The sequence below is a fragment of the Sipha flava genome, unplaced genomic scaffold (genome assembly GCF_003268045.1).
Source record: "Sipha flava isolate LNK unplaced genomic scaffold, YSA_version1 87_pilon_pilon, whole genome shotgun sequence".
Taxonomy (NCBI): domain Eukaryota; kingdom Metazoa; phylum Arthropoda; class Insecta; order Hemiptera; family Aphididae; genus Sipha; species Sipha flava.
In genome coordinates this window covers 361,576-388,479 of record NW_020273629.1, presented here as the reverse complement: position 1 = coordinate 388,479, position 26,904 = coordinate 361,576, and the positions used below count along the sequence as shown (strand labels likewise).

The window sequence follows — 26,904 nt, the reverse complement described above, 5'->3', positions numbered from 1 at the left end:
CGTGACAACTGCCCCCAACCCGCGCATTAACTATTCGGGTATCGAATATATACGCGGACTGTCCGTGTACGCTTTATCCACCTGGGCACCCGGGTATCTAAACACAGCGTATTTTATATTACTCTATCAACCATCACTGCAGCAGCATAGATAATTGTTGTTCTATGGTGTATTGGTGTTACTCTACGTCGCATTGAGCAAACTAAGCTACAGTTTTGAAAATTGCACAATTTGCTGATAAATTAATCACTACACAGTTGTACACATAGGCCCAATATACCTGTGAGGGCCCGCAATCATACCAGCCCAGGAGGCGTTCGTCCCCTCGCCCTTCGGCCCAGTCCGCCCCTGAGTGAAAGGGATAAAATGTAGACATATTGAGAACTATTTTGGTGGCATGGGGAAAGAAAAAGTGATGAACAGTTCTAAAACAAATGTGAGTAGTAAAATCGAGTAAAAATTATTGTACTATTTTTTTAATCAATTGAATTATAGTAAATTGGGATATTTTTACAATTTATAGTATGTAATCATTTTAACAACAAAATAACTTACAAAACAATGATTCCGTTATCGGTCGAAAACGAGTCTGTTGGAAGTCCTGCTATGTTCCATGCTCTAATATCTACCGGATTTCCCAATACTGAACATAGTTGAAAATTTTCAGAACATACTAAGTTATCACTTATAATATCTCGAACCCATTGTTGTATTAGTATGTTACGAAAATCCATTGTGAATGGACCCAAGTAAGCAATGATACCAGAACTTATCAATATATTTCCTAAAAAAAAGTTGTATGAAAGATTTGTTTATAGTTTATTTTTTTTATGTACCTGTAAGATTTAAATAAGACTTTCCAAGATCTATTGCTATTTGCCCCCATCGTTGTTTCTCACCACCTAATCCACCAATTAAATCTTCAGCTCGTTGAAGTTTTGTTTGAACAGCAGTAGCTTCATCTTGAAACGATTTCATTTTACGTTCATTTTCTTCGAGGTCATCTTGAACGACTTTCATTTTTTTTTCGACCTCAGCAAGTTGGTCACGTTTCTCATTTAATGCACCCATAGCTTTATTATATACTGTTTCAGCTTCAGCCAGTGCAATTTTTTTTGGCCCAATTTCTTTTGCTACAACATCGTAACTTGACATAGCGATCACCCATTTACATAAACCTTGGGCGGCTATTGAAGCATTTTTTACTTTTTCTGGATCAAATTCCGGATTTGTCAAGTATTTTTCATTGATGACTTTCATTATTTTAGAGGGAATGTTATCTTTATCAAATTGTATCAAATGGTCTAAAAACTTTATGTCATTAAGAAGTTTTTTCGACGCCGGCCAATAATCTTCTGTTGTCTTTCCAGTTGTTGGATCTGGTATTTTATCAGGTTTCACATCTTTTATTATACAAATAGCTTCCATGACTAATTTTACAGGTTTCGGTGGATTCTTCATTGATTTTACAAATGTTATATCATTAGAAGTTAATGTATTAAGTGCTGCTAAAGCAGCATTTAATGCTGGCCTTGCTGCTTCCATATGAGCATCACATTCAATTTTTATATTTTGAGCTTCATCTGCTGTTTCCTGTGCTTGTTCTTCATCTTTTTTTATAATCTGTTTTACTTTAGAAATTTCTTGATTTTCTTTTTCAACTTGTTGCATTATAACTTTAACTTCTTCTGTGGCTACCGAAATTTTAGGTTGCAAATCTTTTAGTTCTTCTTGCATGATAGATATTTCATCTGCAGCAGCTTGCAATTTTTCCAACCCCACTTCATATCGACGTTTAACCATTATTATTTCTCTATAAAAGTAATATTTTATGTTATATTAATTTTATATTTTTTAAAAAAATGACATACTGTCTTTTTTTTCCCAATAGATCTTTAAAAGTAGACATTAATTCTAAGTATGATGTGGGTGTAATATAAGTTTTACGTTGAAGTCTAATATCGAATTCAATAGATATATCTTGAGTTGAAGTATGAAACTTTTGACACATATTGACACAAACATTTCTTTCATGTTCGGTTAAATCAATTGCATCTAAGAAATTTTTTGCTACAGCCAGTAAAGCATCTTCTGGCCAATTCTGCAATATACAAATGTGAAACAGTTTTTCAATTTAGTTATAAATCTATAATACTATAGTATATGCGTATGTGTGTGTATATATAACATATTAACATAATAACATATTAGATTTTGTGCAAAAATAATTAAAAATCTTATTAAAATTTAAAAAAAAATTGTAATATTTTGTAATGATATGCAAAATACTGCACAAATCAATTGTAATAATGTACACCATTTGATTTTAAATAATTTTTAAAAATAACAAATTACGGCTCTTTCAATACATGCACAGACAACACAAATCAAACAATAATGGCCTAACCCTACAATACTCCATTGACATCATAAATAGGTTAAATATTGAATCCTGTCACACGTTTCTATATAACGGGGATACATAATCTCTCCCAGAGATCTTGCTCATAAGCGTAAGGGGTTCTTGATCTTAGGTCGTCAGATTAATAAAGGAGTCTCCTGTGACAAGTAATCACTACGAACGACTATTTAACTTTTATTATTCATTTGTTTGACTTTAGTTTTTTGTGCGAGTGTTGAAAAGTGTTCAGCTTCATTATATTAAATCTTGTGTTTGTCTCACTTTATTTCAACCTCATTACACTCTTGCACATAGGCGGAAATTAGGGGGGGCTTAAGGGGGCTTAGCCACTCAAATATTTTAATAGCTCCCCCAATCAAAACTCTGTTAGAAATTTTATTTGTCGTTTTTATAATTATCTATTGGTTTTTTGAAAATCGTAAAATAAGAAATAATAAAAACTATTTACAATAGCATTAACAATACCAATTAGTTCGGCTACTTGCGAAAGAAGTTTTAGTACAATGAAAAAACTAAAAACTTGGCTTAGGTTTAGCGATCTTTCAATACTATGTATTGAAATAGATATATCGAAAAATATAAAAAGCTCTATCTTTGTTGATACAACTAGATATTTGTCATTAAAATAAAATATTAATTATTTTTAAATATAAGTTATTTAGTGTTTTTTTTTAATACAATTTAAACATATCTATATTTTTAATAGTAATAAGTTTTACTTGTGCATGAGAAGGGGGTGTGGGTGGCGAAGCCACTGCGGGTTGTTTTACATTGAATTATTATAGCCCTCCACCCCCAAAATTCAACCAAATATCCGCCTATGCTCCTGGAATTGTTTTAAGTGCACAGCTCGTTGGAATTCAAATATCAGCTACAAAACAAGTGCTATTTTATTTGGCTTACCTGACAGTTGCGCTGATCGGCTCTCGAACCTTTGTAACCCCAAAAGCCCTCCCTTAAACAAGGGGGATGCAATCAACCCATAATAAACTATACATAATGTACATACAATCCCTTCTCTTCACACCATCTTTTTTTTTTACATTTGTACTTTCGAGTTACTACAATTTAAATATTTGAGAGTGCTATAATTTGTAAACTTTTGATTATTGTATTTACTATGAATTTATTTATTTTTTAAATATATGATATTTTACAAAATTTTAAACAATCTCAAATATCATTTTAACAGATTTAAAAAGTATATCATTAATAAAAATATTGTTTATTATTATTAATTAAAATCTTATTTTTTTGAAAATCAAATCTTTCGATGTTATAAAAGAAATCAGAGGCTCGAACCCTATAATGAGGCCGGCCCTTTTTACAATTTTAGATAGGGATGCTTCATATTAGCATATATAAAGCATTATTAAAAATTAAAGCCTAACATTAATATTTTTTGAGTAAAAATCTCTATCCCTTCAACCAGTACGTCATTGGGGCCAATATTATACTGGAACATATGAATTTTACTGTGTCATTAGTTGTTTAATCAAAAAAATATTGATTTTTTCAAACCTATGACTAAAAATGGTTTCATTGTTTTTATTCATAACAACGTAGTACAACAAGTATAAATCATTTAAATTGAACGTAATTTTATTTTATAAGGAAATAAGTAATCATAAATGTTTTTTATGCTCATTGAACAAAAATGATTATTAGTTTATTTACTCGACAAAAAATGACACAACATTTTGTTTTTAATAAAAAAATATTAGTATTTGTGTATTAAAATAATTTACAAATATAAATGTTATCATTAAAATATAAGAAATGATAGAATAATATATTTTACCTGAAACCAATCAATTGTACAGCATTGCACTAGAGAAGGAAATTTTCTTATTCGTGTACGAAACCCGTTCCCAATAGGACTAAAAGCCAATGCTATATGAAGTTGTTCTTTCACAATTTGAATGAAGTAGTTAAACACAGCTGTCATACTACCATCAGTCTAATTAAAAAAAAAAAAAATTACGGATTAGTATTTTTTTACAACTATAAATTGATGGTTATAATGAGTTTTATTAGTTGGTTAAATACAAAAATATACTTGTAAAGATTTGTCTCGTTGTTTATCTATCAAACGTATTTTTTCGCACAATTCTATCTTCTCGTCCATTACAAACAGATTTGGAACTTCACCGGAGTTTAATAAGTTATGCATGTCTTCCACCATTCCTTCCCTTTTAATCTGAATATATTTAAAATAATTTCTATTTGTAAACGTTTAAGTTTCATATTAATTTTATTAATTTACACACAGTAATTTTTTTGCCGGTAAGAAAATTATTAATAATTCATTTAAATTTTGATAAGTACTTCGACAAACATTTTAGAAAAAATTATAATTTTAAATTATCTTTTTTTATGAGGGGGAGGGAACAATTTTTCAGTTTAAGCTTTCATTAACAGTTAGGAAAAAATTAGTATAATTAATTTTGTGAGAATGAAGTATAAGTGTACAGACTAGTTATATATATTTGGTTGTCTCCTTTACTCATAAATCAATAATTTGTAACTTATAAATAATAAAAATATATTTTTAATTATCATTTGACCAAACTTAATTAGTAATTATCCTAATTACCTAATGAAATTATACATATAGAGTGTCAATAAAATACAAAATAAAATTTAAAAATAATCAATTGTTTAAATTAAACTTTATTACTTCTTTAAATTATAATTTAATTTTTTGAAATTAGAAAAATTAGAGAAAATATAAATTACAAAAGAAATATTCGATATTTGTTTACTTCAGAATCGTTGAACAAAAATACGACATGCTGGTCTAAAGAAGCAACTGCACGCTTTAATATTAATTTCAAATCTTCATGCCATTCATTTGTTCCGTATGCACGTGTCATTTGTACCTAGATGTAACCGAATATCTATTAATTAAAATTCGAAAACTAGGTAATAATAACACGTTACACCTGAAACAAATCATATTCTGATATATGAGCAGCGAGTCTCACTAATGATTGACGGCCTGATCCTCCCAGACCAACAAGTAATGCATGTCCTCGAGGTTGCTTAAAAATTCGACAAATTCTTGAAAGATGTTCTATAGCAAATCTAAACAAAACTAGATGCATTGGTTTTTTGCTCATGTTATTAAATTCATTTAAATATCCTTCAACGATCACTCGAAGATTATTAAGATTGTGTACTTCCATATAATTTCTTGTATCAGCTTTTGGATTGGAAAAATCACAATAGATGAGCTGTCGTAATTCGTTTTGACCTACCTATTTAAGAATAATATTTAATAATTTTATATTGTATATATTAATTTAGATGAAATGTACAGTTTCACTTTGCTCATTAATCAAATGAACGAATATATCATTAATATTTTCATTTAGGAACTCTTTGCAAATTGAATGAAGGTTATCGAAAAACCACGAACGATCAGAATCATCAACTAATCGATCATAATAAACTCTAAGAATTTCATGAATCCACAGTCGTTTCATAGAAATTGCGTCTTCTATAGTTTCAGGTACAGAAAACATAACTCCCTTAAATTAATAAAATTAGTTATTTGTTAATGTTTTTAGTCCATTTATGATGATATATTAGTATATTTATTTATGCACATAATACATAGTAGGTACCTGAATAACTTTTGAAAAATCTCTTAAATTAAATAAATAATGTGATTTAGTAGGTGTTGGAAGTAGATGGTTAATACTATGTTTGTGAATTTCTAACGTTGAGCTGACTAATTGATGCATGCATGAATCAAACTCTCTGCTAAAACCTCTACACATACATTTTATAATATTTATATTTTAAATTTTCATGTAAAACACATTATTTGTTTGTAAAATATATTCCATACCTTGTATCTAAATGCCACAGCAATATTTTACTAAATATTGATACCATTGTTGTATCATCAAATTCATTAATAACATAAATATTAAAGTGTCGACTAAATCTGGGCGAGACTAAATTCCCAGTAGATGGTGGACCCATGGCACAAAGTAATAATACATCCTGAAGGGCCATTGGAACAAGATCTTTTCGATCATACCATGGAAAATTATCCAAAAATTGTCGTAAAAGTTCAATGGGTGGCTGAGCACCATAATACTCTTTTTGAGGCATACTAACATCATCAATAAAAATTATACATTTTGTACCAACAGGTGGACCAAAAATGCCTCGCCTTCTCTTAATGAGCTTGTTCATTATTATATCTTGTGTTGAATTAGCTGATGTGTGTGCTGAGAAGTTGATAAATGATGATAGATTTGAAGTTTTATCAATTTTTGTAAATAGATAATTCTGAAATTTAAATACTGCATTAAAATGTATAACTAAAATATTATTATTTTATATTCATACCATAGTATATGTCGATTTCCCAGTTCCAGTTTTTCCCACAGTCATCATCGGCTTATTATGAGCAATCATCATAGACAAAATCACTTGATGTCTTATCACATCAATTGTTGGTACTATAATTTCGTTGAAAGGTATACCTTGAGGTATAGGTGGTGCTTCTGCCACGTAATCTGACCACAATTTCCATTCGCCTTTACCCTGTCCTTCTAGTACATATCTGTAGTCAAAGACCAAGTATTCTTTTGGTGGAAAATTAGTGTATGGCTTTTTGGGTGAAGGACATAATTCAATAGGTAATTTAAGAGCTCGGGCGACTTTTTTAGGAAATTTATTTTCCAATAATGCACGAAACAAAATATTGAATTTTACTCTACTTTGTGCATCAAGAGTTGATCCCATTGACCAAATACATGAAAAGAAAAATATACCCTGTAAAGTACAAATTATTTTTAATTTTTAAATTTTTTCTTTTTCTTGTGATATACTTCTAATTGAGCTCTAAAATCAGATTGTGGAATAGTTTTCATATATTCTTGATTACTGTATAAATCCATGAATGAATCACACATATTTATTAATGATTTAATGAGATTTGAATCGCTGGAAGGGAAAATCTCCTAATACAAAATCAATAAATTAAAAACTAATCATTATCATTGTTTAAAAATTATTACTGTAATATTGCATCGTTTTAAAAAATATAAGATTGGATAAGAAAATCTTAAAATAATTGATTGTAAAATTTGTTTATAATGGGAATTTATATAAGAAGATAACTGCTTAATCCATGACTGTACAAGACATTCCCAACCTAATGATATTGGTTCCATAAAAATCATTCCACACCTTGATACCTTTAAACAAAATAAATCAATTTATATTTTAAAACAAATATAGACATAAATAGACTATTAACACAGGTGTTGTCTACTTCAAGTAACCTCGTATAGCTCAATATATTTTGTTATAACGAAGTGTATAAAAGAAAAATTTTTATTATAATCATCTCAAATTTGTATCGTGTTTTTACTTTTATTATTTATTTTTTCCATGTATAGTATGTATTATTGGTAATAATATATTTTAGCCTCCGATGAAGTATTATTTATAGAATGAATATGATTAGTAGTGATGAGCAACGATATCAATAATTCGATACGATATCGATATCGTGACACATTTTCGACACCGATATCGTTCTATAGTTGTACGATATATCGCAATATCAAATTTAATAATTTTTCTAGAAATACATTTTATTTTTAGATTCTAAGCTTTAGTAAATTGTATTGTGTGTGCTGTGTAATAAACCATTAACTAATAACTAATAAGTAATAATATAATATTATATATATATATATATATAGTCTAATAATATAACTGAAAAAGTTTGTACATCTCTCCTCGGGAAATGTGAATTATTATATTATTTATATTTAATTTTACATTTCTACATTATTATAACATTTGATATAGCTTATAATTAGAGCCCAGATTTATATGCATTTGTATGTTTGTACTAAATGTATGCACGTCTATGGAGGTTTAAAATGTCCACGATTCATATCACACCGAATTTAAACACCAAATTTAATTTTGCATATTTTGCATATTTCTAGAGTTATTGCATATTTGTTCATAAATGCAATAATGCAAACATTTTTGTATTTTTTTTAAGTTTTCTATTCATATTTTGAACGTAGGTAGCTTCAAATGATCTAAAATATTAATAAAATCGAAAATATTAATTTTTAGTTTTTTTTTTTTTTTGTATTCTCGTTTTTAAGTTTTCTAAAAGTTTTAGGTTGATTTAAATTATATGAAATATAAATCAATGGATATTATCATTTTATTTTGTCTTTGATAAAATATTTAGAATTTTATTTGGTATAAAAGTGTGGTTTTAAAAAAAGAAAACACATTTTATAAAGTTTAACATAATACATATAATTGGATATTTAGCCACTTTTTCTTTACATATTATCATCATATTTGACACTTTTTAAATGCATATAAATCCGGGCTCTACTTATAATGTTATCTGTATCGATAAGCATTATGTACTAGATAAAAGTTTACGATTTTGGTTTACCAATAATAAATATCATATTCTAAATTTTAGTATATTATTTTATTAAATTTATAAAAATATAATTCGATACGATATCGATATCGATATTTTAGAAACCGAACCGAAATTATTATAGTTTAAACCAGGACCGGACCAAAATCATTTAAAAAAAATATTGATTCGGACCAAACCGATTCTTCACCTATTTTTATACGAAAAAACCGGACCATGCAGAGCACTACTATATGCATTACCATATTGTAAAAAATAATAAAATATTTAAATAAATCTTGCACTTAGTTTTACCGTTGCCGGAGATGCTACGTCTAAATCCATTGGTTCAAATATTAAATTAGTTGTATTGGCAAGTTGGATTATCTCTCCAGATATTAAACAAAGTTTTTTATTATCATCAAGTACAGTATTCATGCTCTCAATCCATATAGCATCAACTGGGCCATCAAATAATAGCCATTTTCTGTTAGAATTTTCGGATGAAGCAAATTGTCTGAATCCGACAGCTAAAATACCATCAGACCATTCATGTGAAACCATATCAAATTGTCCATATAATTGACCCAAAGTTATTGACTTAGGATTAATAACCATAATTTCTACTTTATGTTCATCCATCAATTTCTAAATAAAATGATAATACGGATTGAATGAAGAGCATTGTTATACATTTATTTGTGCAAAAAATATTGAAAATAATTAAAATGATTAAAATATTAATACGTTACGTTACGTCCAAAAAGGTACATACGTCGTATATATGTAATTTGCGCCATAACCAATAACAAATATTACTATGTAATTAGCCACACAAAACTGTCAAAACTGATTCATGTATGTTAATTTTTTTTTATAATACAATCCTAGAAGTGTATATATATTTATATCATAAAGTTAAAATTTGTAAATTTATGATTAAATAATAAAAATTATTGTAAATATAAGCTGAAACAAAATAGTTTTTGTATCTATGAAAATCAATATATCTATACTATAAAATATTTATTAAAAAATAAATGTATTTCTTATTATATAATTTGGTCGAGTAGGCGTGATGGCTACAACCTATTTGCGCCCCGAGAGATGTGGACAGATGCGCCCGAAAGACTACCTGCCGATTTATAGCCCATATGCGCCTATTTCACTTACAACGTTGCCATTGTGATTCATAATATAATTTTTTTTTATCTTGATAAATACTTTTATACTTTTATTTTTATAAGTATTCGTTATACAGCGATACACTATGGAATATAGAGATTAATTTTTTTGTTAATTATTTTAAGTTTTTCAAGTGTTATGTTTGAACTTTGATTAGGATAGAATGTTTTGTATTTATATATTTTTCATGTTTATCAAACTATTATCATTTATTTTATATTCTTAAGTTTTTTATGTATCTTAAAGAAAAAAAAGATATAAATATACTTATTTAAGTAATTATGTAGTATTTTCTTTTGTTTTATGCGTATTCTTACCTACAGTCACACCACAACAACATGCATAAATGGTTTGTTAAGAGTACTTAAGATTTAAGTTCAATAAAAGAAAATCGACTGTTGAAAAAAATATGAAAACCCAGATTAAAAGTGATTATCGGTAAGTTTGATGATTTAAAACTGCTTCCAAACAGGTAATCGGTAGTCCCATTTCTTATAGTTATTTTGGTAAACGGGAATCGATTACTGCTATTTCTAAAAACCACGATGGCCGGCAACTGGTTCCGAAAAAAATTTCCGGGTTCTCTAGACCCGCTAATCGATTTTTCCGGGAGTGGTTTCAAACCCTGATCTATTATCCATTTTTATACACTCGCAACTCACGTATCATACTCTAATTAAGGATTTGTAGTTTGTGTAAAGTTGCACTACACATACAAGAGAGTGTCACGTAAAAATTAAAAATAATTAAAACTGATAAATAATATTTAAAATAGCATTAACTTTAAAAGGTATTGTTTGTATTCCAGAGTACAGTTTGGCAACGTTGTACGGGTTTGATACATTTTTATTAAAAATATTTCGGGCGCAAATGCGTTATAAAAAAGGTATGATAGGCAAAAATAGTTTGCGCCGGGTGTGATTAGAGATATGGGCATGTAGCGCAAATTATATTATGAGAAGACACGATGTGGGGCAGATTACATATGTAATATTTACTATCTGTAGGTGGCGTAAATTACATGTGCGTAGTGTATTATAGTGGCGCAAATTACCATCGCACCATTATTTATTTTATCCATCGTGGTCTTGTTATAAAATTATACTAATTTTTTTTTAATTTTATTGATTTTTTTTATACGAAAAATGTCGAGCTACCGATCAAAATAACGAATCATATAAATACGTTATCCATACATAACCACGATAAGCCGATTCAATTTTTTAACCATAAATCCAAAAATTATTTTTAATGACAAGACCTAATGGCATAATCGGTATTGTACCGAAAAGTATAATACTGAATCGCCTGAAAATACTCATTTAAATTATAATGTAGATTTGAATGAGCAATTATAAGCAATAATAATATTTAATAAAAAATTAATTATATGCCCGTATGTTATTGCACTTGATTTTCGATTAAGTGCACCTCTAAAAAAATGTAATTATTCTATAAATTAATTATGAATTTCCTTTTATAAGTGTTTACTAGTGTATTAATTTAAAAAATACAAATATTCAAAATTTTGTGCGACTAAAAATTATAAACATTATAGAAATCATTAATTTTACTTAAGTCTATTTAAATGTTGGATTTCTATACCTTTGCTTCGATGATTGATAGTGCATCAGCCAGCGCTTTATATGCAGAAGTTTTTCCACTGAACGGCAATCCGACTATCATAAAACCATGCCTAACAATCATCATTTCATAAATTTGCTGTATTTTTTCTAAAAAGTATGGTGTGCACTGAAGATTTAATTTTTCACATGATTCTTCAATACATGTATTCAATATATTATAATCTGACTGTGGTAAAACAATCCCGGGAAATAAATCTGATATCAAGCCCTAATAAAATGATAAAATTGTATAACAAATTGTAAAGAGTCATATAACTAAATTATTATTATTATTTTTTTTTTACTTTAAATAAAGGAATATCATCTTTTAGAAATTTCGGTAAGTTTACATCGTTAATAGACCTCAAAATAAGTATATTTTCGTCTTCTTTAGGATATTTTAATTTTAAATTACCAACAGCAGTTAAAACAGTTTTTACAGCTCTCATTCCTACAATTAAATTTATTTTTAAATAAATTAATACGTTTATTAAAATGATTTACCATAGTCATAATGATTCTGAGAAGATAGCTGTTCAGAGCATAGTTTATAAATTGCAACTATTTTTATAGATAATGATCGAGCTAAATTAAATCCCTGAGAGTATAAAACTATTTCAGATATAAGTGTATAATCTGGTACCATCATTGCTACTGAACGAAATAATGCCTGTTTAAGACATAATACATACAATTACTAATATAAACCATAATATAACAAAAATAAATAAATATATGGCAATATTATAATTATTTTTAGTATAAACTTATAATGAAGTAATATTTAAATAGTTGAGTTTAAGTATACTTTCAAATTATCTGGCAATTCTGAACGTCCAGCATACCCAGGGTTCATGGTTATAAAAACTGCGCATGTTTTATCTAATATTAATGATGAACCCTCAAAGTGTATTTTTATTAGTCCTGCTTGTATACTCCGTTGAATAGTTAGTATTTGTTGAGCGACGACTGATAATACTTCTAAATCAATACGATTGAATTCATCGAAACAAGCCCAAGCACCACAAGATAATAGGCCCTTGATAAAATAAACATTATAAAACATGTTAAATTTATTTTATTTATTTTTACTTTGAAAAACTTTCCCAAACCAATGTAATCCATACTATCCGAACAATTAAATACCACGCATTGTTTGGATATAGCTTTTGCTAAATCTTTAGTAGTTTCTGTTTTACCAGTACCAGCAGGTCCTTCTGGTGCACCCCCCAAGTTTAATTGTAAAGCACAAAATAAAGTACGATAACAACGATCAGTAAGAGGAGTTATTACAAGTCTTGGTGAATTACCAAGGTATTCGTAACCATATCTTAAAGAGGCATTTATCATAAATGCATCCAAATTGTTTTCCTAAAAATAAAACTATAATTTATTGGTTTCTTTCTTAACTATCACATATTATCTTCTTACCATCCAATAATAACGAAGTTGACAAAGCCAATTAAAATCGTTTGTTTTATGAACTTCTTTCCTTGACATTTCTTCTACAACATCTTTTGCATGAACATCCATTACAACTAAAGCTCCTATAATAAAATATAATTTTTTCTCTTATTTATTTAGTTTTAAATTTTAATTCTAACCTAAAGTTAATCGAGTTTGAAGAGGTAAAACTCCTTGAACTAATTTGACTATTTTTTCTATTTGATTATTGCACTTAAGCAAATACCGAGGTAATCCTCTAGGATAGTGTAATATAGCTTGTGTGACCTCGGATGTCCAATGTGTACAAGAAACAGCCAAAACAGCTTGCCCAGGCCATTGAACAACCCACTCATGTCTTTCAGTATTTTTATAAGCCACTAACGCATTTTCAATTATTTCACGTACAGTCAATTTCATGGATATTTCCAAATCCACAAGCCATTTTTCTACTTGACCTCTAGTTTTTGCAGTGTCCACGGTTAGAGATAAATTTACAACCTCTTCTTCACTAGACATCATACTAATTACATCTAGATCTACTGTAAATTTTAACTTGGAAATTCCTTCAAAACACTTTTTCAAATGTGGTTGTACCCGCGTTGGGTCCTTAGTTTCAGATAAAATTTCAAGAAGTTCATCGTTTGATAGAAAAAAAAATCTTGGAAAATACAATCGTTTTTTTTCTAAATAATCGTTTAAACCTTTTTGAATTAATTCCAATAAATTATTGTTTTTCTTTAATTTCTCTAAAAGCTTATCGATGTTTATAGCCAATATAACTTTTTTTATTTTTTGTGCTTCTTTAATCATATCCCTCCAGACCTAAAATTTAAATATTTTATAAATAGTATTCATTTTCGAACAAAATAGTTTACTTTATCAACAGCATTAAATTTTCTCGATTCTTCAGGCATTTGAGTTTGTATATCTGGGGAAGAAAATATCGGTTCTAGATACATCCAAGTTAGTTGTACTTTTATCCAGTAGTCTAATATATCGTTCAATAGCTGTAATTTTCCTTCCCAATTTCTAGTTATTTAAGTTAACATTGTGTATCAATAAGTGGTATAATTTACAATAATAATTATTTACTTGATATTTTCTTCAAATGGTTTTATAAATGGTGAATTTTTCATTGTTGCAGTTTTTAGTATGTGATCATCGAGTAACAGCTGCACATCATCCACTCCTGATATAATGTAAGTTCCAGAATCTCTAAAAATATGAAATATATAATAATGATATGTATAAATATATTAATACCATTATCAGTGGCGTACATATGGGGAGGATTTCGGAATAAATCCCCTCCCTGAAACTAAAAAAAGTATTTAAAACACACTGAATGAAATTCACAATTATTGAAATTTTAATAACTCGAAAAATAACAGAATTTAGTAGGTATTTATTCAATTTAATGAAAACCCGAAAATATAAATTTCTCGTTTGAAGTAAAAAAATAAACATTTGAAATTAAATTGATTGACATGAACCCGTCATCATTTATTTGTAAATTTGTTGTGAGTATTCTAGTGTAAGTCATTGACTGTTATCGCGTGATATATAAGATATACAAATAGAGTGAAATTGAAATGATTATAGTTATCAATTTTTAACTTTATATATACTTTGACTTTTTTAACTCTATGAATTTTTAATTTATTCGTTGTCACAGATATAACGTCAACATTTAAAAAATGTTAAAAATTATGCATTAGGTTTGATTTTATCAAAGCTTCTTCAAACAATAAGCATTAATCTTAAAGAAGACACGTGTTTAGCCCAAAACACGAAATAAGAACTTCAAGAGATTCGAATAAATGCTACAACTATTTTCAGGGAAAATTTTGAACAAATGAAACAAATAACTACAAAGAATAATATAGAAGTTATATTATATAAATATTCTTAGAATAAAAAAAGAGACAGACTACTAGGTGTAATATTCAAGTGGACTATCCAAAAATATATTACTGAATTTCAATATTTATTCCATATTTAGACAAATACATCAATGAGTTAGAAAATCGATTTACAAATCACCACAAATCATCCAGTTTTTATTTTTTACTTATGGAAAATGATCACGAAAAAGATTTTTATGAACCTTACTAGGCAGCATAGCGAAAATCTGAAGATTTGAAATATATCGGAAATTGTGAAGAAATATTTAAAAACTAATTTAAACTTTGGCAAAAATTCAACGGAATTAAGACCAAAAAATTGAATGGACGCTGTTTTTATATGTAACAAAGACATTTTTCCAAACATTTACAAACTTTTACAAATATTAACAACTCTTCCTATTTCTTCTGCTACAAATGAGAGATAAACACAAACGTTTAGAATTTTTATTGTAAATTGAATAGTAATATAATCTTGAGTATATCAAAACAATTAAAAATAACTTTTAAATTTCTATGTATGGTATGTTTGAATTTTGTGCAATATACGTAACATAAATGTTTCATTATTATGATTTATGATAAAAATTATTGTTTATGTGAAACTTTCTGATTAACATATATAATAATATATATATATATATATAAGTGTATCGTTTAAATCCCCCCTATAAAAAATTGAATGTACCCCACTGACTATGATATTATCATAAAAAGTTTTATATAAAACCTGTAAGGCAAAAGATTAAAGTACAAATCCTTCCACTCTTCTTCCATCGCGATTAATTTTTTTTCTAAAGCTGTTTCTTTGGAAGCGCCATCACTAACTATCTCAAATTTAGGTACAAATTCATCCAAGTTATAATCCATAATTTTTAACAATGTAAGATTTTGATTAGGATGCAAAGGAAAACCAATAATTTCAGATATTTTTTCCCAGTGCCGATCTTTTAAACCTAGATTTCCTAACGTTAGAACAACTGCAATATGTTCTTTAAATGTTTCAACAGATTGTTTCACCTAAATAAATACAGTTTTTAATTTAAATTTCTCAACAATTTTTAGTTAAAGACCACTTAAAATATTTTTAATTTACCGCTACTGCAATCGCTAAAGGAGCAGGGCAATCAATAAATGTACGTTCTAATTTTACAATATTACGATAATACATGTTAACATCTTGCTCAATTTGTTCTGGATCGTAAGTTCCTATTTTAGCATTCATCCATTTATCATAATTCTCTAAAAACTCTGAACAATTATCATAAAGTTTTTTAAATGGAGTTAAGGCTTCTGCTACCTAAATTAACAAATTTAATTAAAAAAAATCATTTAAATGAAAAGTTAAACAACTTAACTGTTTTTCTAAGAGGATATGAACTTTCTTTCCATCCGAAATGCTTTTCTTCCTCATTAAACCCATCTATAGTATTCAAAGCATTGGTTAATTTATCATCTAGAATGTTTGCTTTGTCTAAATACACAGATAATAGTTCTATGTTTCCAAATTGCTTAAACTCCGAAACTTGATCTTGATAATTTTCCAATTCAATTTTAAATTTATTTATACGGCTTAGTAATAAATCTTGTAATTGTTTAGTTTTCTGTTCAATCATTTTTGTATTTTCCGCAAAAACAACGTTTATTTGTTCTATCCATTGAAATGTTTTTCCATTTTGTTTTAATTCTACGCCCGTTAATATAGTATAATCTGATAAAAACAATTCATAAGAGAGCACCACTTTTACCCGTTCTTCCATTTCAGGAATAACATTATTTTTCACTTCTGATATATATTTTTTTAAATTTACAAGCTCTCTGGTATCTCCTGGTGGAGTAAGGGCTACATTTTGTAAAGCGGCATATTCATCATTTAGTCTAAAAAATATAAACACATGACACTCAAAAATAATAACAAACAAACTTAAAATCGAATTACTTTTTCCCTATTGCTAAATAAGTATTTGTCATTCTGCTAATAACCATATTTTTCAATTTTTCTGCTTGTTTACATAATGTTTTTATTGTTTCATTACGACGTATTTCAAAAATTCCAACTACTATTTTTGGACCAACATTGACAGGTATTTCTAAGGCAATCGTATGGTAATTGACCACATATTTCTTATATTCGTCTATTGTGTGCTCTGAAGATAGGAATGTGTTTATTTCTTTTTGAGCTTGTCCATTGACCAAATAAAGATGTTCATCTAAATCGTGTACAACTAACTCTGGCAGTACCCAATAATCATCTAGAACTAAACTTAGTTCTTTGACATACTTATTTAATATATTTTTATCTATATCAACCTATTATAATAAATATAATAATTATGTTAAAATTTATAATGTAGTTACATTTTTTCTATAATACAATTTTACATTTAGAATTGTTTGAGTATGAGGATAGTGCTTATATAATCTGTGTTCAAGACGTTCCAAATTCAAGACCATATCCTTAATGTTATCATAAATAGACATTATAAATTCGCGAATTTTTTTATAAGGTGGATAAAACTGTAGTGTCGAATTTCTATATACCAAATCTGTTACAAACCCAGGATTAGTCTATAACATTAATAAATATCAATAAAGTTAACTATTTAAGTAGGGAATACAATTTCCTTATACTTTTGGATTGCACATGACTTCAGTAAATTGTTGCATTATTTTATATACATACTCTTGGTATTTAACTTTCATAATATATGCAATACAATTGAAAAATGATGTTTGCTTTTTAATGTTATCTTTTTTTGGAATGAAACGACTAAGCTTCGACTAAATCACAAAAAAATATCATTTTTTCTACTGTAGTGTCTTTCTAAACGTTTTATTAATAATTGGTTATAACGAAAATTTAAACCATTAAACCATTCTTTAACCATCAAAAGTTATTAAGTAAAAAATAAATTTGTACAAATATTTATTATGCTATTCATACTTAAACATAAAATTAACACAATTAAATTAAATTAAATACAATACATAAATTAAAATACTTTCATTATTTAAAAAAGAATAATGGGTTTGTTACTTGTTGAAATAGTTGCTCTATAGTTTGAAACCATGTAACACGCATTGTAATACTGGCATCAGCTATGCATTTCCTAACGTGCCCCATATATTCTGATAATGCATATTTTGTTGTGCCTCTACCGGCTATTTCTGCGTAGTCAAATACTTTAGTGGGTCTATTAGAAAAACAATATATATTAAAAATTTCTTATTTGTAATTAACAAATTAAACAACTACAATCTGCTTATTTTATTTAGAATTTATGTTATAAAAAAAATATATAAATGTATTTATTAGAATTGATATCAATATAAAATGAATTATAAATATTTCTTTTATTTTTCGATTTTTCCGTAAAACTTATAATTACAAAATTTTGTTATTTATCAAGTAAATTCAATAAAATAAAATTAAAAAACTAGCTTTTTAACAACTTCTATATGTACAAAATCACACATGATTGGGAACAGACTATTGTCACGTCACGTGAACTCGCGTGCTGTTATGTTGGCACATTGAATCCGAGATATCACGCTTAAAAATAAACTATGACTATAGTTATAGTGTATTTCTATATACTTTATACTATATAGTTATAGTTTCTTGTCACTGTGTTGTGTTGTAAGGTGTGTACTTAAAGTCTGTTACACAATTTTTTTTTCTTAGGTAAAATTAAAATGGAAATAGTAACTTCAAGTAGTTTAGAATGGGAAAAGGAATTAGAAAATACAGCTGTTTTTGCAGTTTTGGACGAACAAAATAAAAAATCCACCCAATAATGCTGGGTAGACGATATTAATAAAAAAATGTCAACATTGGGAGAATTCTATCGTCTAGTTCAAGAACTACGAAACGATCCAAGACGATTTCACATGTATTTCCGAATGACGAAAGAAGAATTTGATTATATACACGGCATTATTAAAAATATATATTTTTCTAAATAGACCAAATTCGTGATGACACGTGAGTCGAAAATAAGTGTGATATTAGAAAATCAAAATGTGCTATCACGCGTGAGCTAGGAAATGTGATGTGACACGCATGAGGTGATATTAGTGTGGCGCTGATACATTAAAATACTGTATAAATCTATATCCCACACTTTTTTCCCGTGACGTGATAATAGTCTGTCCCCACATTTAGAGTTGAAAAAGTACATAAATAGATATTCAGCCATTTTATTAATATTATATCTTCTTCTTTTATTATAATACATACGCATGTGTATGTTAATAATTGTGTACCTTACCTTCACATTATTGATTTTTATGTATATTCAACAAATCAGTTATCTTATAATATTTTCAAGGACCTTAGTTAATGTTTTTATTTGTTGTTTAGGTCTCATCCCCTACCTTTCCTTCCATATTAAAATAATTTAACTTTCATTGAAACGTACTCGAAATCCCTATGCCAAATTTTGATCATTTCAGAAACCAATGGATTGGCTTGATGCAAATTATCTCGAAGAAATAACGTGGCTCGTACCATAGATTTCTTCCATACCGCACTATTTTTTCGCAGTTCTTTTTTCAGTGGAGTGTCTAATGCCGGTAATTCATTACGAGTAGCAAATACATCATGCAATGAGTATGCTACAACAGCTTCTTTCATTGATTTCAAATAACATTCCTGTAAAACTTATACTTTAAAAGAAGTTCATTTATTTATTATTAACTCCATTCCTTAAGTGTTATCATAATTATTATAATTATAGTAGAATATAACTCAATTTTGAATTTCTTACTCTATATGAGATAATTTCTACAAAAATAGTGGATTGTATTTTAAATAGTGCAATTATAGCGTAGTTTTATTTTTTAACTATTTTCTAGGTAGTAAATAAAATGTATAATGAAAGCTTTATCATAAGGTAGGTACTTCCTAGAAATATTAATAGAAGTATTAAACATTTTATTAAAACCATAATTCAAAGATTTAATAAAATGTTTAGTACATTAAAAATCCAATGAGGTCGAAGAACAGTGTGCTTAATTATTGCAATATTTTAGTAACTTTTCGTTGGTTTTCCCCAAAAATTTTGAAAAATTCGTAAGATGGCACTCTCAAAGTAACCACTAGACAACATTTTCTATTCTAAATTTCTTATGTTTGTGATAATCAGATAAATTATTTTGGTCGAAATCGTGTACATGAACATGAAAACACAAATCATAATAAAACCTTTACATTTCTCATTTCTCACTCATTTAATCCTAACCCTTCCTTAAAATATGTTCGATGTTGTTTGCTCAAAATTAACCAAGCTTATAATAATTTATTTTTAAAATTTGTTTATATAACCAGTATTAAAAATTAACTATATATTAAGCTTTGGTCTTTCTCTTTCCTAAATTCCTAAGTAAATATAAATAATTAAATAAACTTACGTTGAATATTTCATTTTTAAATTCTGGCAGAAATGGAGACTTTTGAAATTCTTTGGGTAGCCGGTCAATAATACCATTTACTACTCGTGGATCGATAGGGGCCAAGTATTTAGTGTCAGCTTCGGCACCTTGCGTAATGAAAAAATAATATTTCAAAAATGTGTCTGTATCAGCATCAAAATTGTCTTCTGAATCTAAATATTTAGAGTACGATGCCACTAAATTTGAACGGAATGCTTCATGATTTTCACGGGCTTCTTTTGCCTTTTTCTAATCAAAAAACATAATAAAGTTTTATTTTTCCATAACACAATTAATTTACCAGTTACAGATTATAGTGTATCTTACAAGAATGTACCCATTACTATATCTTCTATTTATAAAAATAATATTAAAAATTCTTTTTCTTTTTTTAAACTCCCATGAAACATCAAAGACTCAATTTAAATTATATCATTAAGTATGAAAAATATACAAGTAAAAAAATATAATTAATATTATTAAATAATTATTTATTAATTATTTAATAATATTTATTTATTTTTTAATTTTTATACTATTTGATAATAGTTTTTTTATAACATTTATGTTTTGAAAGTGTTGGCATTTAAACTTCTTAATTTTTATCTACAGAAAAAATGATTTATCTAAACTACAGAATAGCATTGTATGATCTAATAATTATTATGTGTCATGTCAATATTGCAGTTAGGTTATCTAAAATTTAATAAGTATGCCATATACTGAATATGAAAACCAGATTAGCGTCATTATACACTTTTTAGAATGGGATTAAACTTTAACCAGCCCAAATAAAGGTAGCTAACTAAAACCGGTTCCTCTCAAAAATGTAAAAACAGCAATAAGGCTTATTTCACTGACGACTACCTCATTTAATTGCATTTAAAATTAAAATATAAAATAAGATAAATTCCTAAATATTGAATTCCCAAATCATACTTCCTCAAACTGCAATTATCGTCTACATCCAAGTTAAAATTTATGTCAGGAGTTTCGAAGATGACTATAGGAAAATAATAATTTATTATAACATTTATGCCATAACTATATTATTCTTTATTAAAAAAATTGAGCAAACTCCAGATTCAAATTAAAATAACATTCAGTAAAATAGCTCTTATGATTTGACTTGGAGTATATTTCAAACCATAAAATTACAATTGTTTTACCATATAATCATAAATGAAACGTTTTTTTTTTTTTTTTAAATAACTTTAACATTATTTCCATGGTTCATATTGCTCTTTATACGCATATTTGATTGAACTACCTATTAAAATTATAGTGTTTATAAAATTATACTGGTTATATTTATATACATTATTTAATCTAAAAACTTTTTATTGTTTTATTATAAATTATTTTAATAAACATTAATATATAAATGTTAATATTAAGTAGTGGAATACGCAGGAGGGTGTGGCAAACGGGATCGTCTTCTCCCCAATTGTCAGAAATAATAAATTTTTTACATTTTGAGTGTTACAAAGAAGTTATTGATTATTTTAATATTATTTTTATTTCGTAGCTGTGTTCACGATTTAGCAAAGAATATCTGATCATTGCAATCATGTAAGATTTCAGATTAATAAAGGTGGTCTAGTTAATAAATAGAACTAGTCATTTTACGAAATTTACGAGTTTCTTAATAATTGTAAAAAACTATTAAAACTATCTATAGATATTTGACAATAACATGTTTTTTTTAACTTTTTTTCGTAAAATGTCAGACAGAAAGTGTATTACAAAAAATGTATTACAAATTCCTTATCTTTTACTGATAAACTGTAAAAAAATTAGTATGATTTAAAAATATATATATATATATGAGTATTTTGATATATTTTGACATTACTAACAAAAATCATGAAAATACAAAATATTTTTATTGTAAGAAATTCATAAAATATTCAATTTTAAAAATTAGATACAAGATTTATTATAAAATTTCATTTGTAGCAAATAAAAAAATTTTTACTGGCAAGTGAAAATAACTTTTAAGTAAGTATTAGAAAATTAATTTTTGAAGAAATCAAGTACTTCATTGAATTTCTATTACACAATATTAATTATTTGGTTGTTATTCTATAAATATTCATTTTAGCTATTCGAAATATTTACTAATTACTTATACCTATTAGCATTTTACAGAAATTTCATAATTTTCGAAATATTTTAACGACATTTAGAATTTTTGAATCTTCCCATATTTTGATTTAAAATAGTTTAATAACAGCATGTTAAATACAAACATTTTGACCATTAATTAAAGTATGATATTGCAAACAGTAAATACTCCCTTGATAAGATTCATGTTTAGTAATTTTAAATATAAGCTACAACAGAAAGAACATCATCAACTATAAAAATTTTAAATCATATTTAAGATCAGCCATGGTGGGAAAATAAAACTAACATAAGAAAAACGAAAAATAAACTTTCAGGATTTTAAATTATATAATAATGTTCAAATATCTCATCCAATTAATAGACGGGACAATATATATTTGTTTTTTAATGGCTAATATTTTTTGATTAAATGTAAGTTTTTTTCATATATATTTTTAATAGTACATTATCAAAATAAAAATAATAAAATATCTATTGCATTTTTTCAATAAAAATCTTGTGAGAACTAATTTAATAAATAAAAGGTAGCAAAGTAAATTATTAGTTTCAAACCACCATCCTAGCTAATAACTAGGAACCGGATTTATATGCACAAAAAATCCTCAAAATATGCCTTTAAAAATGCTGTAATATGCTATAAAATATGTATTTATTTTTAAATATGTACTTAAATATTCATTTAAAATTCTGTTTAAAATTATGTACAAATATTATAAATGTAGTATTATAAATGTAAAAATAATCATTAATTAATACGGTACTAAAAAAATGATAGAAAAGCTTTTAAAATATTTTGTCGTCTTTATCGCCATTTAACATTGTTTATCTTCAATCTATAAAGTATAAATATCAACATTAATAAAAAGTGAAAACAAAAATTGAATTCATATTTTACCTTGTTGCATTGGATGATATGAGTATGTAATCTTATCTTTGGAAATAAGAACGTGTCGCAATTTTATCGATATTATGTGGCTGTGATCGTGAAAATACGATGAAAACGAATATATGTGCTATTAATAATTAATATGCACTATAAAACTACAAATATGCATTAAATATGCATTTAATAGGTAAAAACGTTGAAATATGCAAAATATACAAAATAAAATTAGTGTTATTTTAATAAGAAAGATCTAAATCAGCGACAATGCTCATCAGATTTTAAAAAGCTTATCCCAATACATATATTCATTTACATATAAATCCGGTCCCTACTAATGACCAAACCTGAGTATTGACTGTAATAAACTGATTTTAAATATATAAATACCATTTTTTTTGATTTCTCAGTATATCCATGACAATCGCTTGTTTTTTTCATTAGTTTTTTTTGTGATTTACTTGTATCCACATTTTTCAATTCAGAAAAATGATCTTTATCCAATTGTTGTAATTTTTTTGACATTATAACACGAAAATATAGAAATTATAGAAAATATCAAATTTATTTATTTTGTTAATTTAATTTTTAAATTCATTCACGTGAATCAAATATATTCTATACTATAAATTATAAAAATTGAAGATGTAGGTAAAAGAACTAATACAAATGTATTTATGTAAACTTATTTAACTGGATGCACAATAAGCAAAATAATAATAATAATATAATATTATGAAAGTTTAATCGATAACTCAACTGATAAAACGTAAGTAGGTAACTAATAGCTACCAAAATTGGCCAATAGCAGAACACAAAACATTTCAGGGTTTTACAAATATCTTATAATAAAGAAATTTCAATTAAGATGATAATACATTTCACTCCACTAAATTATATTAAATAAAACACAACACTGAAGACTGTAAATTTTTCAAAGAAATACATAAAAAAATTAAAGTAATATTAATAAGACTTGAATTCGGCATACTAAAATTCGTCAAAGTTACTCAATGAACATGAAAAAACTTCTTATTTGATCAAGTCATCATCAAACACATAGATACTTACTGAATGCCGAAAATAATTCAATATCGGTATAGATTACAATCTCATCGAATTAAAAACAGAAATACTAAGCAATCATATCGACAGACATTCATTAACTTCATTAATTTCATTATTATCACCAAACTACTAACTAAAGTGTAAACAAAACCTTTTCTTGTATAAAAAAATACACGAAAACATACAATACATTACGAATTGCATTATTATACAAATATATTTAATGTACTTAATTAAATAATTATTTTCTTTTTATTTATTTACTAGCTGACCTGGCAAACTTCGTACTCACTACCTAACAATCAATTAATGTAGTTTAAAATACCTTTTAAAGTTAAAAGTTTAAAAAAGTTTTAAAGTAGTTAAAATACCTTTTAGCTAAACTTAATTTATGATTTTAATTAACGTAATAAAATTAATACAAAAAATGTATTAAGTTCCATAATTTATTATGTTAATATACATAAAGACAATTAAGATTTAATAAAACTACAAAAACTAAGTGATTGCAAAAACGTCACGATTCACGTATTTTATAAAATTGAGATATTAATAAAAATGTATATTGTGATTATAATAATTAGTATTAATATTATGATTATATTTGATTCGTAATGTGTTTCTATGAATTGAGTGTAAGAAAAGCTTTAGTTATACTTTTTTATCAGATAAATATATAATAATAATCAGTATTTTCTCATTAAACGCATAGAAACACATGACTAGTAGGTATACGTTTTTATTAATATCTCAATTTCATAAAATATGAGACAATTCTTCAATCATGGATTCAAGTATTTCAATGGTGAGTCAGCAAAACATTTCTTTTATTAAAGCTATGTATTTTGCTGCAACGGGTTACACTTAAGTTGATCCTCTTCAATGAAGCTCCTTGTGATATACGACATTTTTCGTTTTGTTATCAGGAACAAAAACAAATAAAGCAGATGGTTTGCCGGGGTGCGTTACGATTGCCTATGATACGATTCACTATGGATTTTTTTCAATACTACGATTGTGTACATTCTACCTACTAATACTTAGTGCAATGTTGCCGCTGTTCAAAATCGTGAAAATTTGTAATATAACTTAATTTAGGAAACGATCGCTTATATTTTATACAATTTTTATAAACAATATAATTTATAAATTGTTATATAACAATTATATACAACCAAATTATATATTTCCAACTAATATATGGACTGAAGAACCTTCAATAAATTAATAAATAAATAAAAGGTATCATAGTTTTATAAATTATAAGAAAAATTTGGAAGTATTCTTGGACAATATAACTTTAAAGTTTATGTTCTGATACATAAAAATAAAGTGTCATAAAATATGTAGGTCATTATTAATTCCGTAATTTTTAGGTATTTTAATGTCAGAACAACAAAATGGTCCAAAGAGTTTCCACAGAACTTTTAACGCTCAATTCTATAGCGCACATCCACCAATATACTTTGATATAGACCAAGGTTTTAAAAGATATCTTCTAAGCCCGTAATATAAGTGCTGCTAACCGCTTTAAGCACTAAACCAATTGCCATATTTTAATATAAATATTTTTCTAGTCTAAAAAATGTTTCTAAAGCATACAATTATAGTTGTTTCCTTTGTTACTTAAAATTTTAATGGTGTAAAATAAAAATATACAGCTGTTATAAAAATAAATACATATATTCATATGAAAAACTTAATTATAAAAATGTGATATAAAATATAATGATAAAAAAAATGCCTAAATAGTTCATTTTTAAATTATATTCAAAATTAAATAGTTAGTATCTAGTACCCTTCGGCTTCGTGTGCGACTTTTGAGTCGCAAAATCATCTATTATGACATCGAAATCTATTTTGTTCACTAGTTCAGTTTCAATAAACTCAGTGAATTTAGTTTATCCCCTTCCATACTTGCTCTCAAATAATGTTTTATGCGTTTTAACGTAGAAAGAGACCTCTTGGCAGAACAGTTAGTAATTTCCATACATAAAGCGTACGTAAAGCTATATCTATGTTGAGAAAAACTGTATCTAAAGTATTACCGCGTAAGAGTATTGATAACTCGATAACTTAATCAATATTTTTATTTATACTTTGAAGATATGCTCGAATATGAACACATTCACAAGCGGATGATTTTTTGAAATCATAGTTATAAAAATGTTGAAGCTTATTAGCTTTTTGAATTATTACTTCAAGTGAACACAGTATTAAATTAATCAAAAAATCATATTTGTCAAATGTATTAATATAAGCAGCGCATCGCTTTTCAATATCACTCTTCAGACGATCCAATATTGTAAAGTATGTTTCTATTCATAACTTATCACTTCCAGTCATATGGACTTCATTTTCTCTTGTCTTGCCTGCTTGAA

General features: G+C 26.7%; 1 protein-coding gene across 1 annotated transcript in view; it reads right to left on the bottom strand.

The window, feature by feature from the left end:
- Nucleotides 1-23,980, bottom strand: part of LOC112693475 (dynein heavy chain 7, axonemal-like) — a 38,692-nt gene extending 14,712 nt beyond the window's left edge. The window contains exons 1-33 of the mRNA XM_025568564.1: nucleotides 23,846-23,980; nucleotides 20,422-20,691; nucleotides 19,431-19,663; nucleotides 18,047-18,203; nucleotides 17,641-17,790; nucleotides 17,392-17,577; nucleotides 16,949-17,319; nucleotides 16,368-16,887; nucleotides 16,106-16,309; nucleotides 15,740-16,029; nucleotides 14,198-14,320; nucleotides 13,981-14,134; nucleotides 13,264-13,927; nucleotides 13,091-13,206; nucleotides 12,752-13,030; nucleotides 12,468-12,698; nucleotides 12,164-12,329; nucleotides 11,965-12,110; nucleotides 11,640-11,888; nucleotides 9,165-9,497; nucleotides 7,462-7,641; nucleotides 7,273-7,404; nucleotides 6,788-7,216; nucleotides 6,279-6,727; nucleotides 6,052-6,199; nucleotides 5,743-5,955; nucleotides 5,368-5,682; nucleotides 5,188-5,304; nucleotides 4,482-4,622; nucleotides 4,224-4,382; nucleotides 1,872-2,101; nucleotides 837-1,813; nucleotides 556-784 (exon numbers count right to left, since the gene is read on the bottom strand). Of these exons, the coding sequence (XP_025424349.1) occupies nucleotides 556-784; nucleotides 837-1,813; nucleotides 1,872-2,101; nucleotides 4,224-4,382; nucleotides 4,482-4,622; nucleotides 5,188-5,304; nucleotides 5,368-5,682; nucleotides 5,743-5,955; nucleotides 6,052-6,199; nucleotides 6,279-6,727; nucleotides 6,788-7,216; nucleotides 7,273-7,404; nucleotides 7,462-7,641; nucleotides 9,165-9,497; nucleotides 11,640-11,888; nucleotides 11,965-12,110; nucleotides 12,164-12,329; nucleotides 12,468-12,698; nucleotides 12,752-13,030; nucleotides 13,091-13,206; nucleotides 13,264-13,927; nucleotides 13,981-14,134; nucleotides 14,198-14,320; nucleotides 15,740-16,029; nucleotides 16,106-16,309; nucleotides 16,368-16,887; nucleotides 16,949-17,319; nucleotides 17,392-17,577; nucleotides 17,641-17,790; nucleotides 18,047-18,203; nucleotides 19,431-19,663; nucleotides 20,422-20,691; nucleotides 23,846-23,980 (8,696 nt within the window). The remainder of the gene's footprint in view (nucleotides 1-555; nucleotides 785-836; nucleotides 1,814-1,871; nucleotides 2,102-4,223; nucleotides 4,383-4,481; nucleotides 4,623-5,187; nucleotides 5,305-5,367; nucleotides 5,683-5,742; nucleotides 5,956-6,051; nucleotides 6,200-6,278; nucleotides 6,728-6,787; nucleotides 7,217-7,272; nucleotides 7,405-7,461; nucleotides 7,642-9,164; nucleotides 9,498-11,639; nucleotides 11,889-11,964; nucleotides 12,111-12,163; nucleotides 12,330-12,467; nucleotides 12,699-12,751; nucleotides 13,031-13,090; nucleotides 13,207-13,263; nucleotides 13,928-13,980; nucleotides 14,135-14,197; nucleotides 14,321-15,739; nucleotides 16,030-16,105; nucleotides 16,310-16,367; nucleotides 16,888-16,948; nucleotides 17,320-17,391; nucleotides 17,578-17,640; nucleotides 17,791-18,046; nucleotides 18,204-19,430; nucleotides 19,664-20,421; nucleotides 20,692-23,845) is intronic.
- Between the last annotated feature and the right edge of the window lie 2,924 nt (nucleotides 23,981-26,904).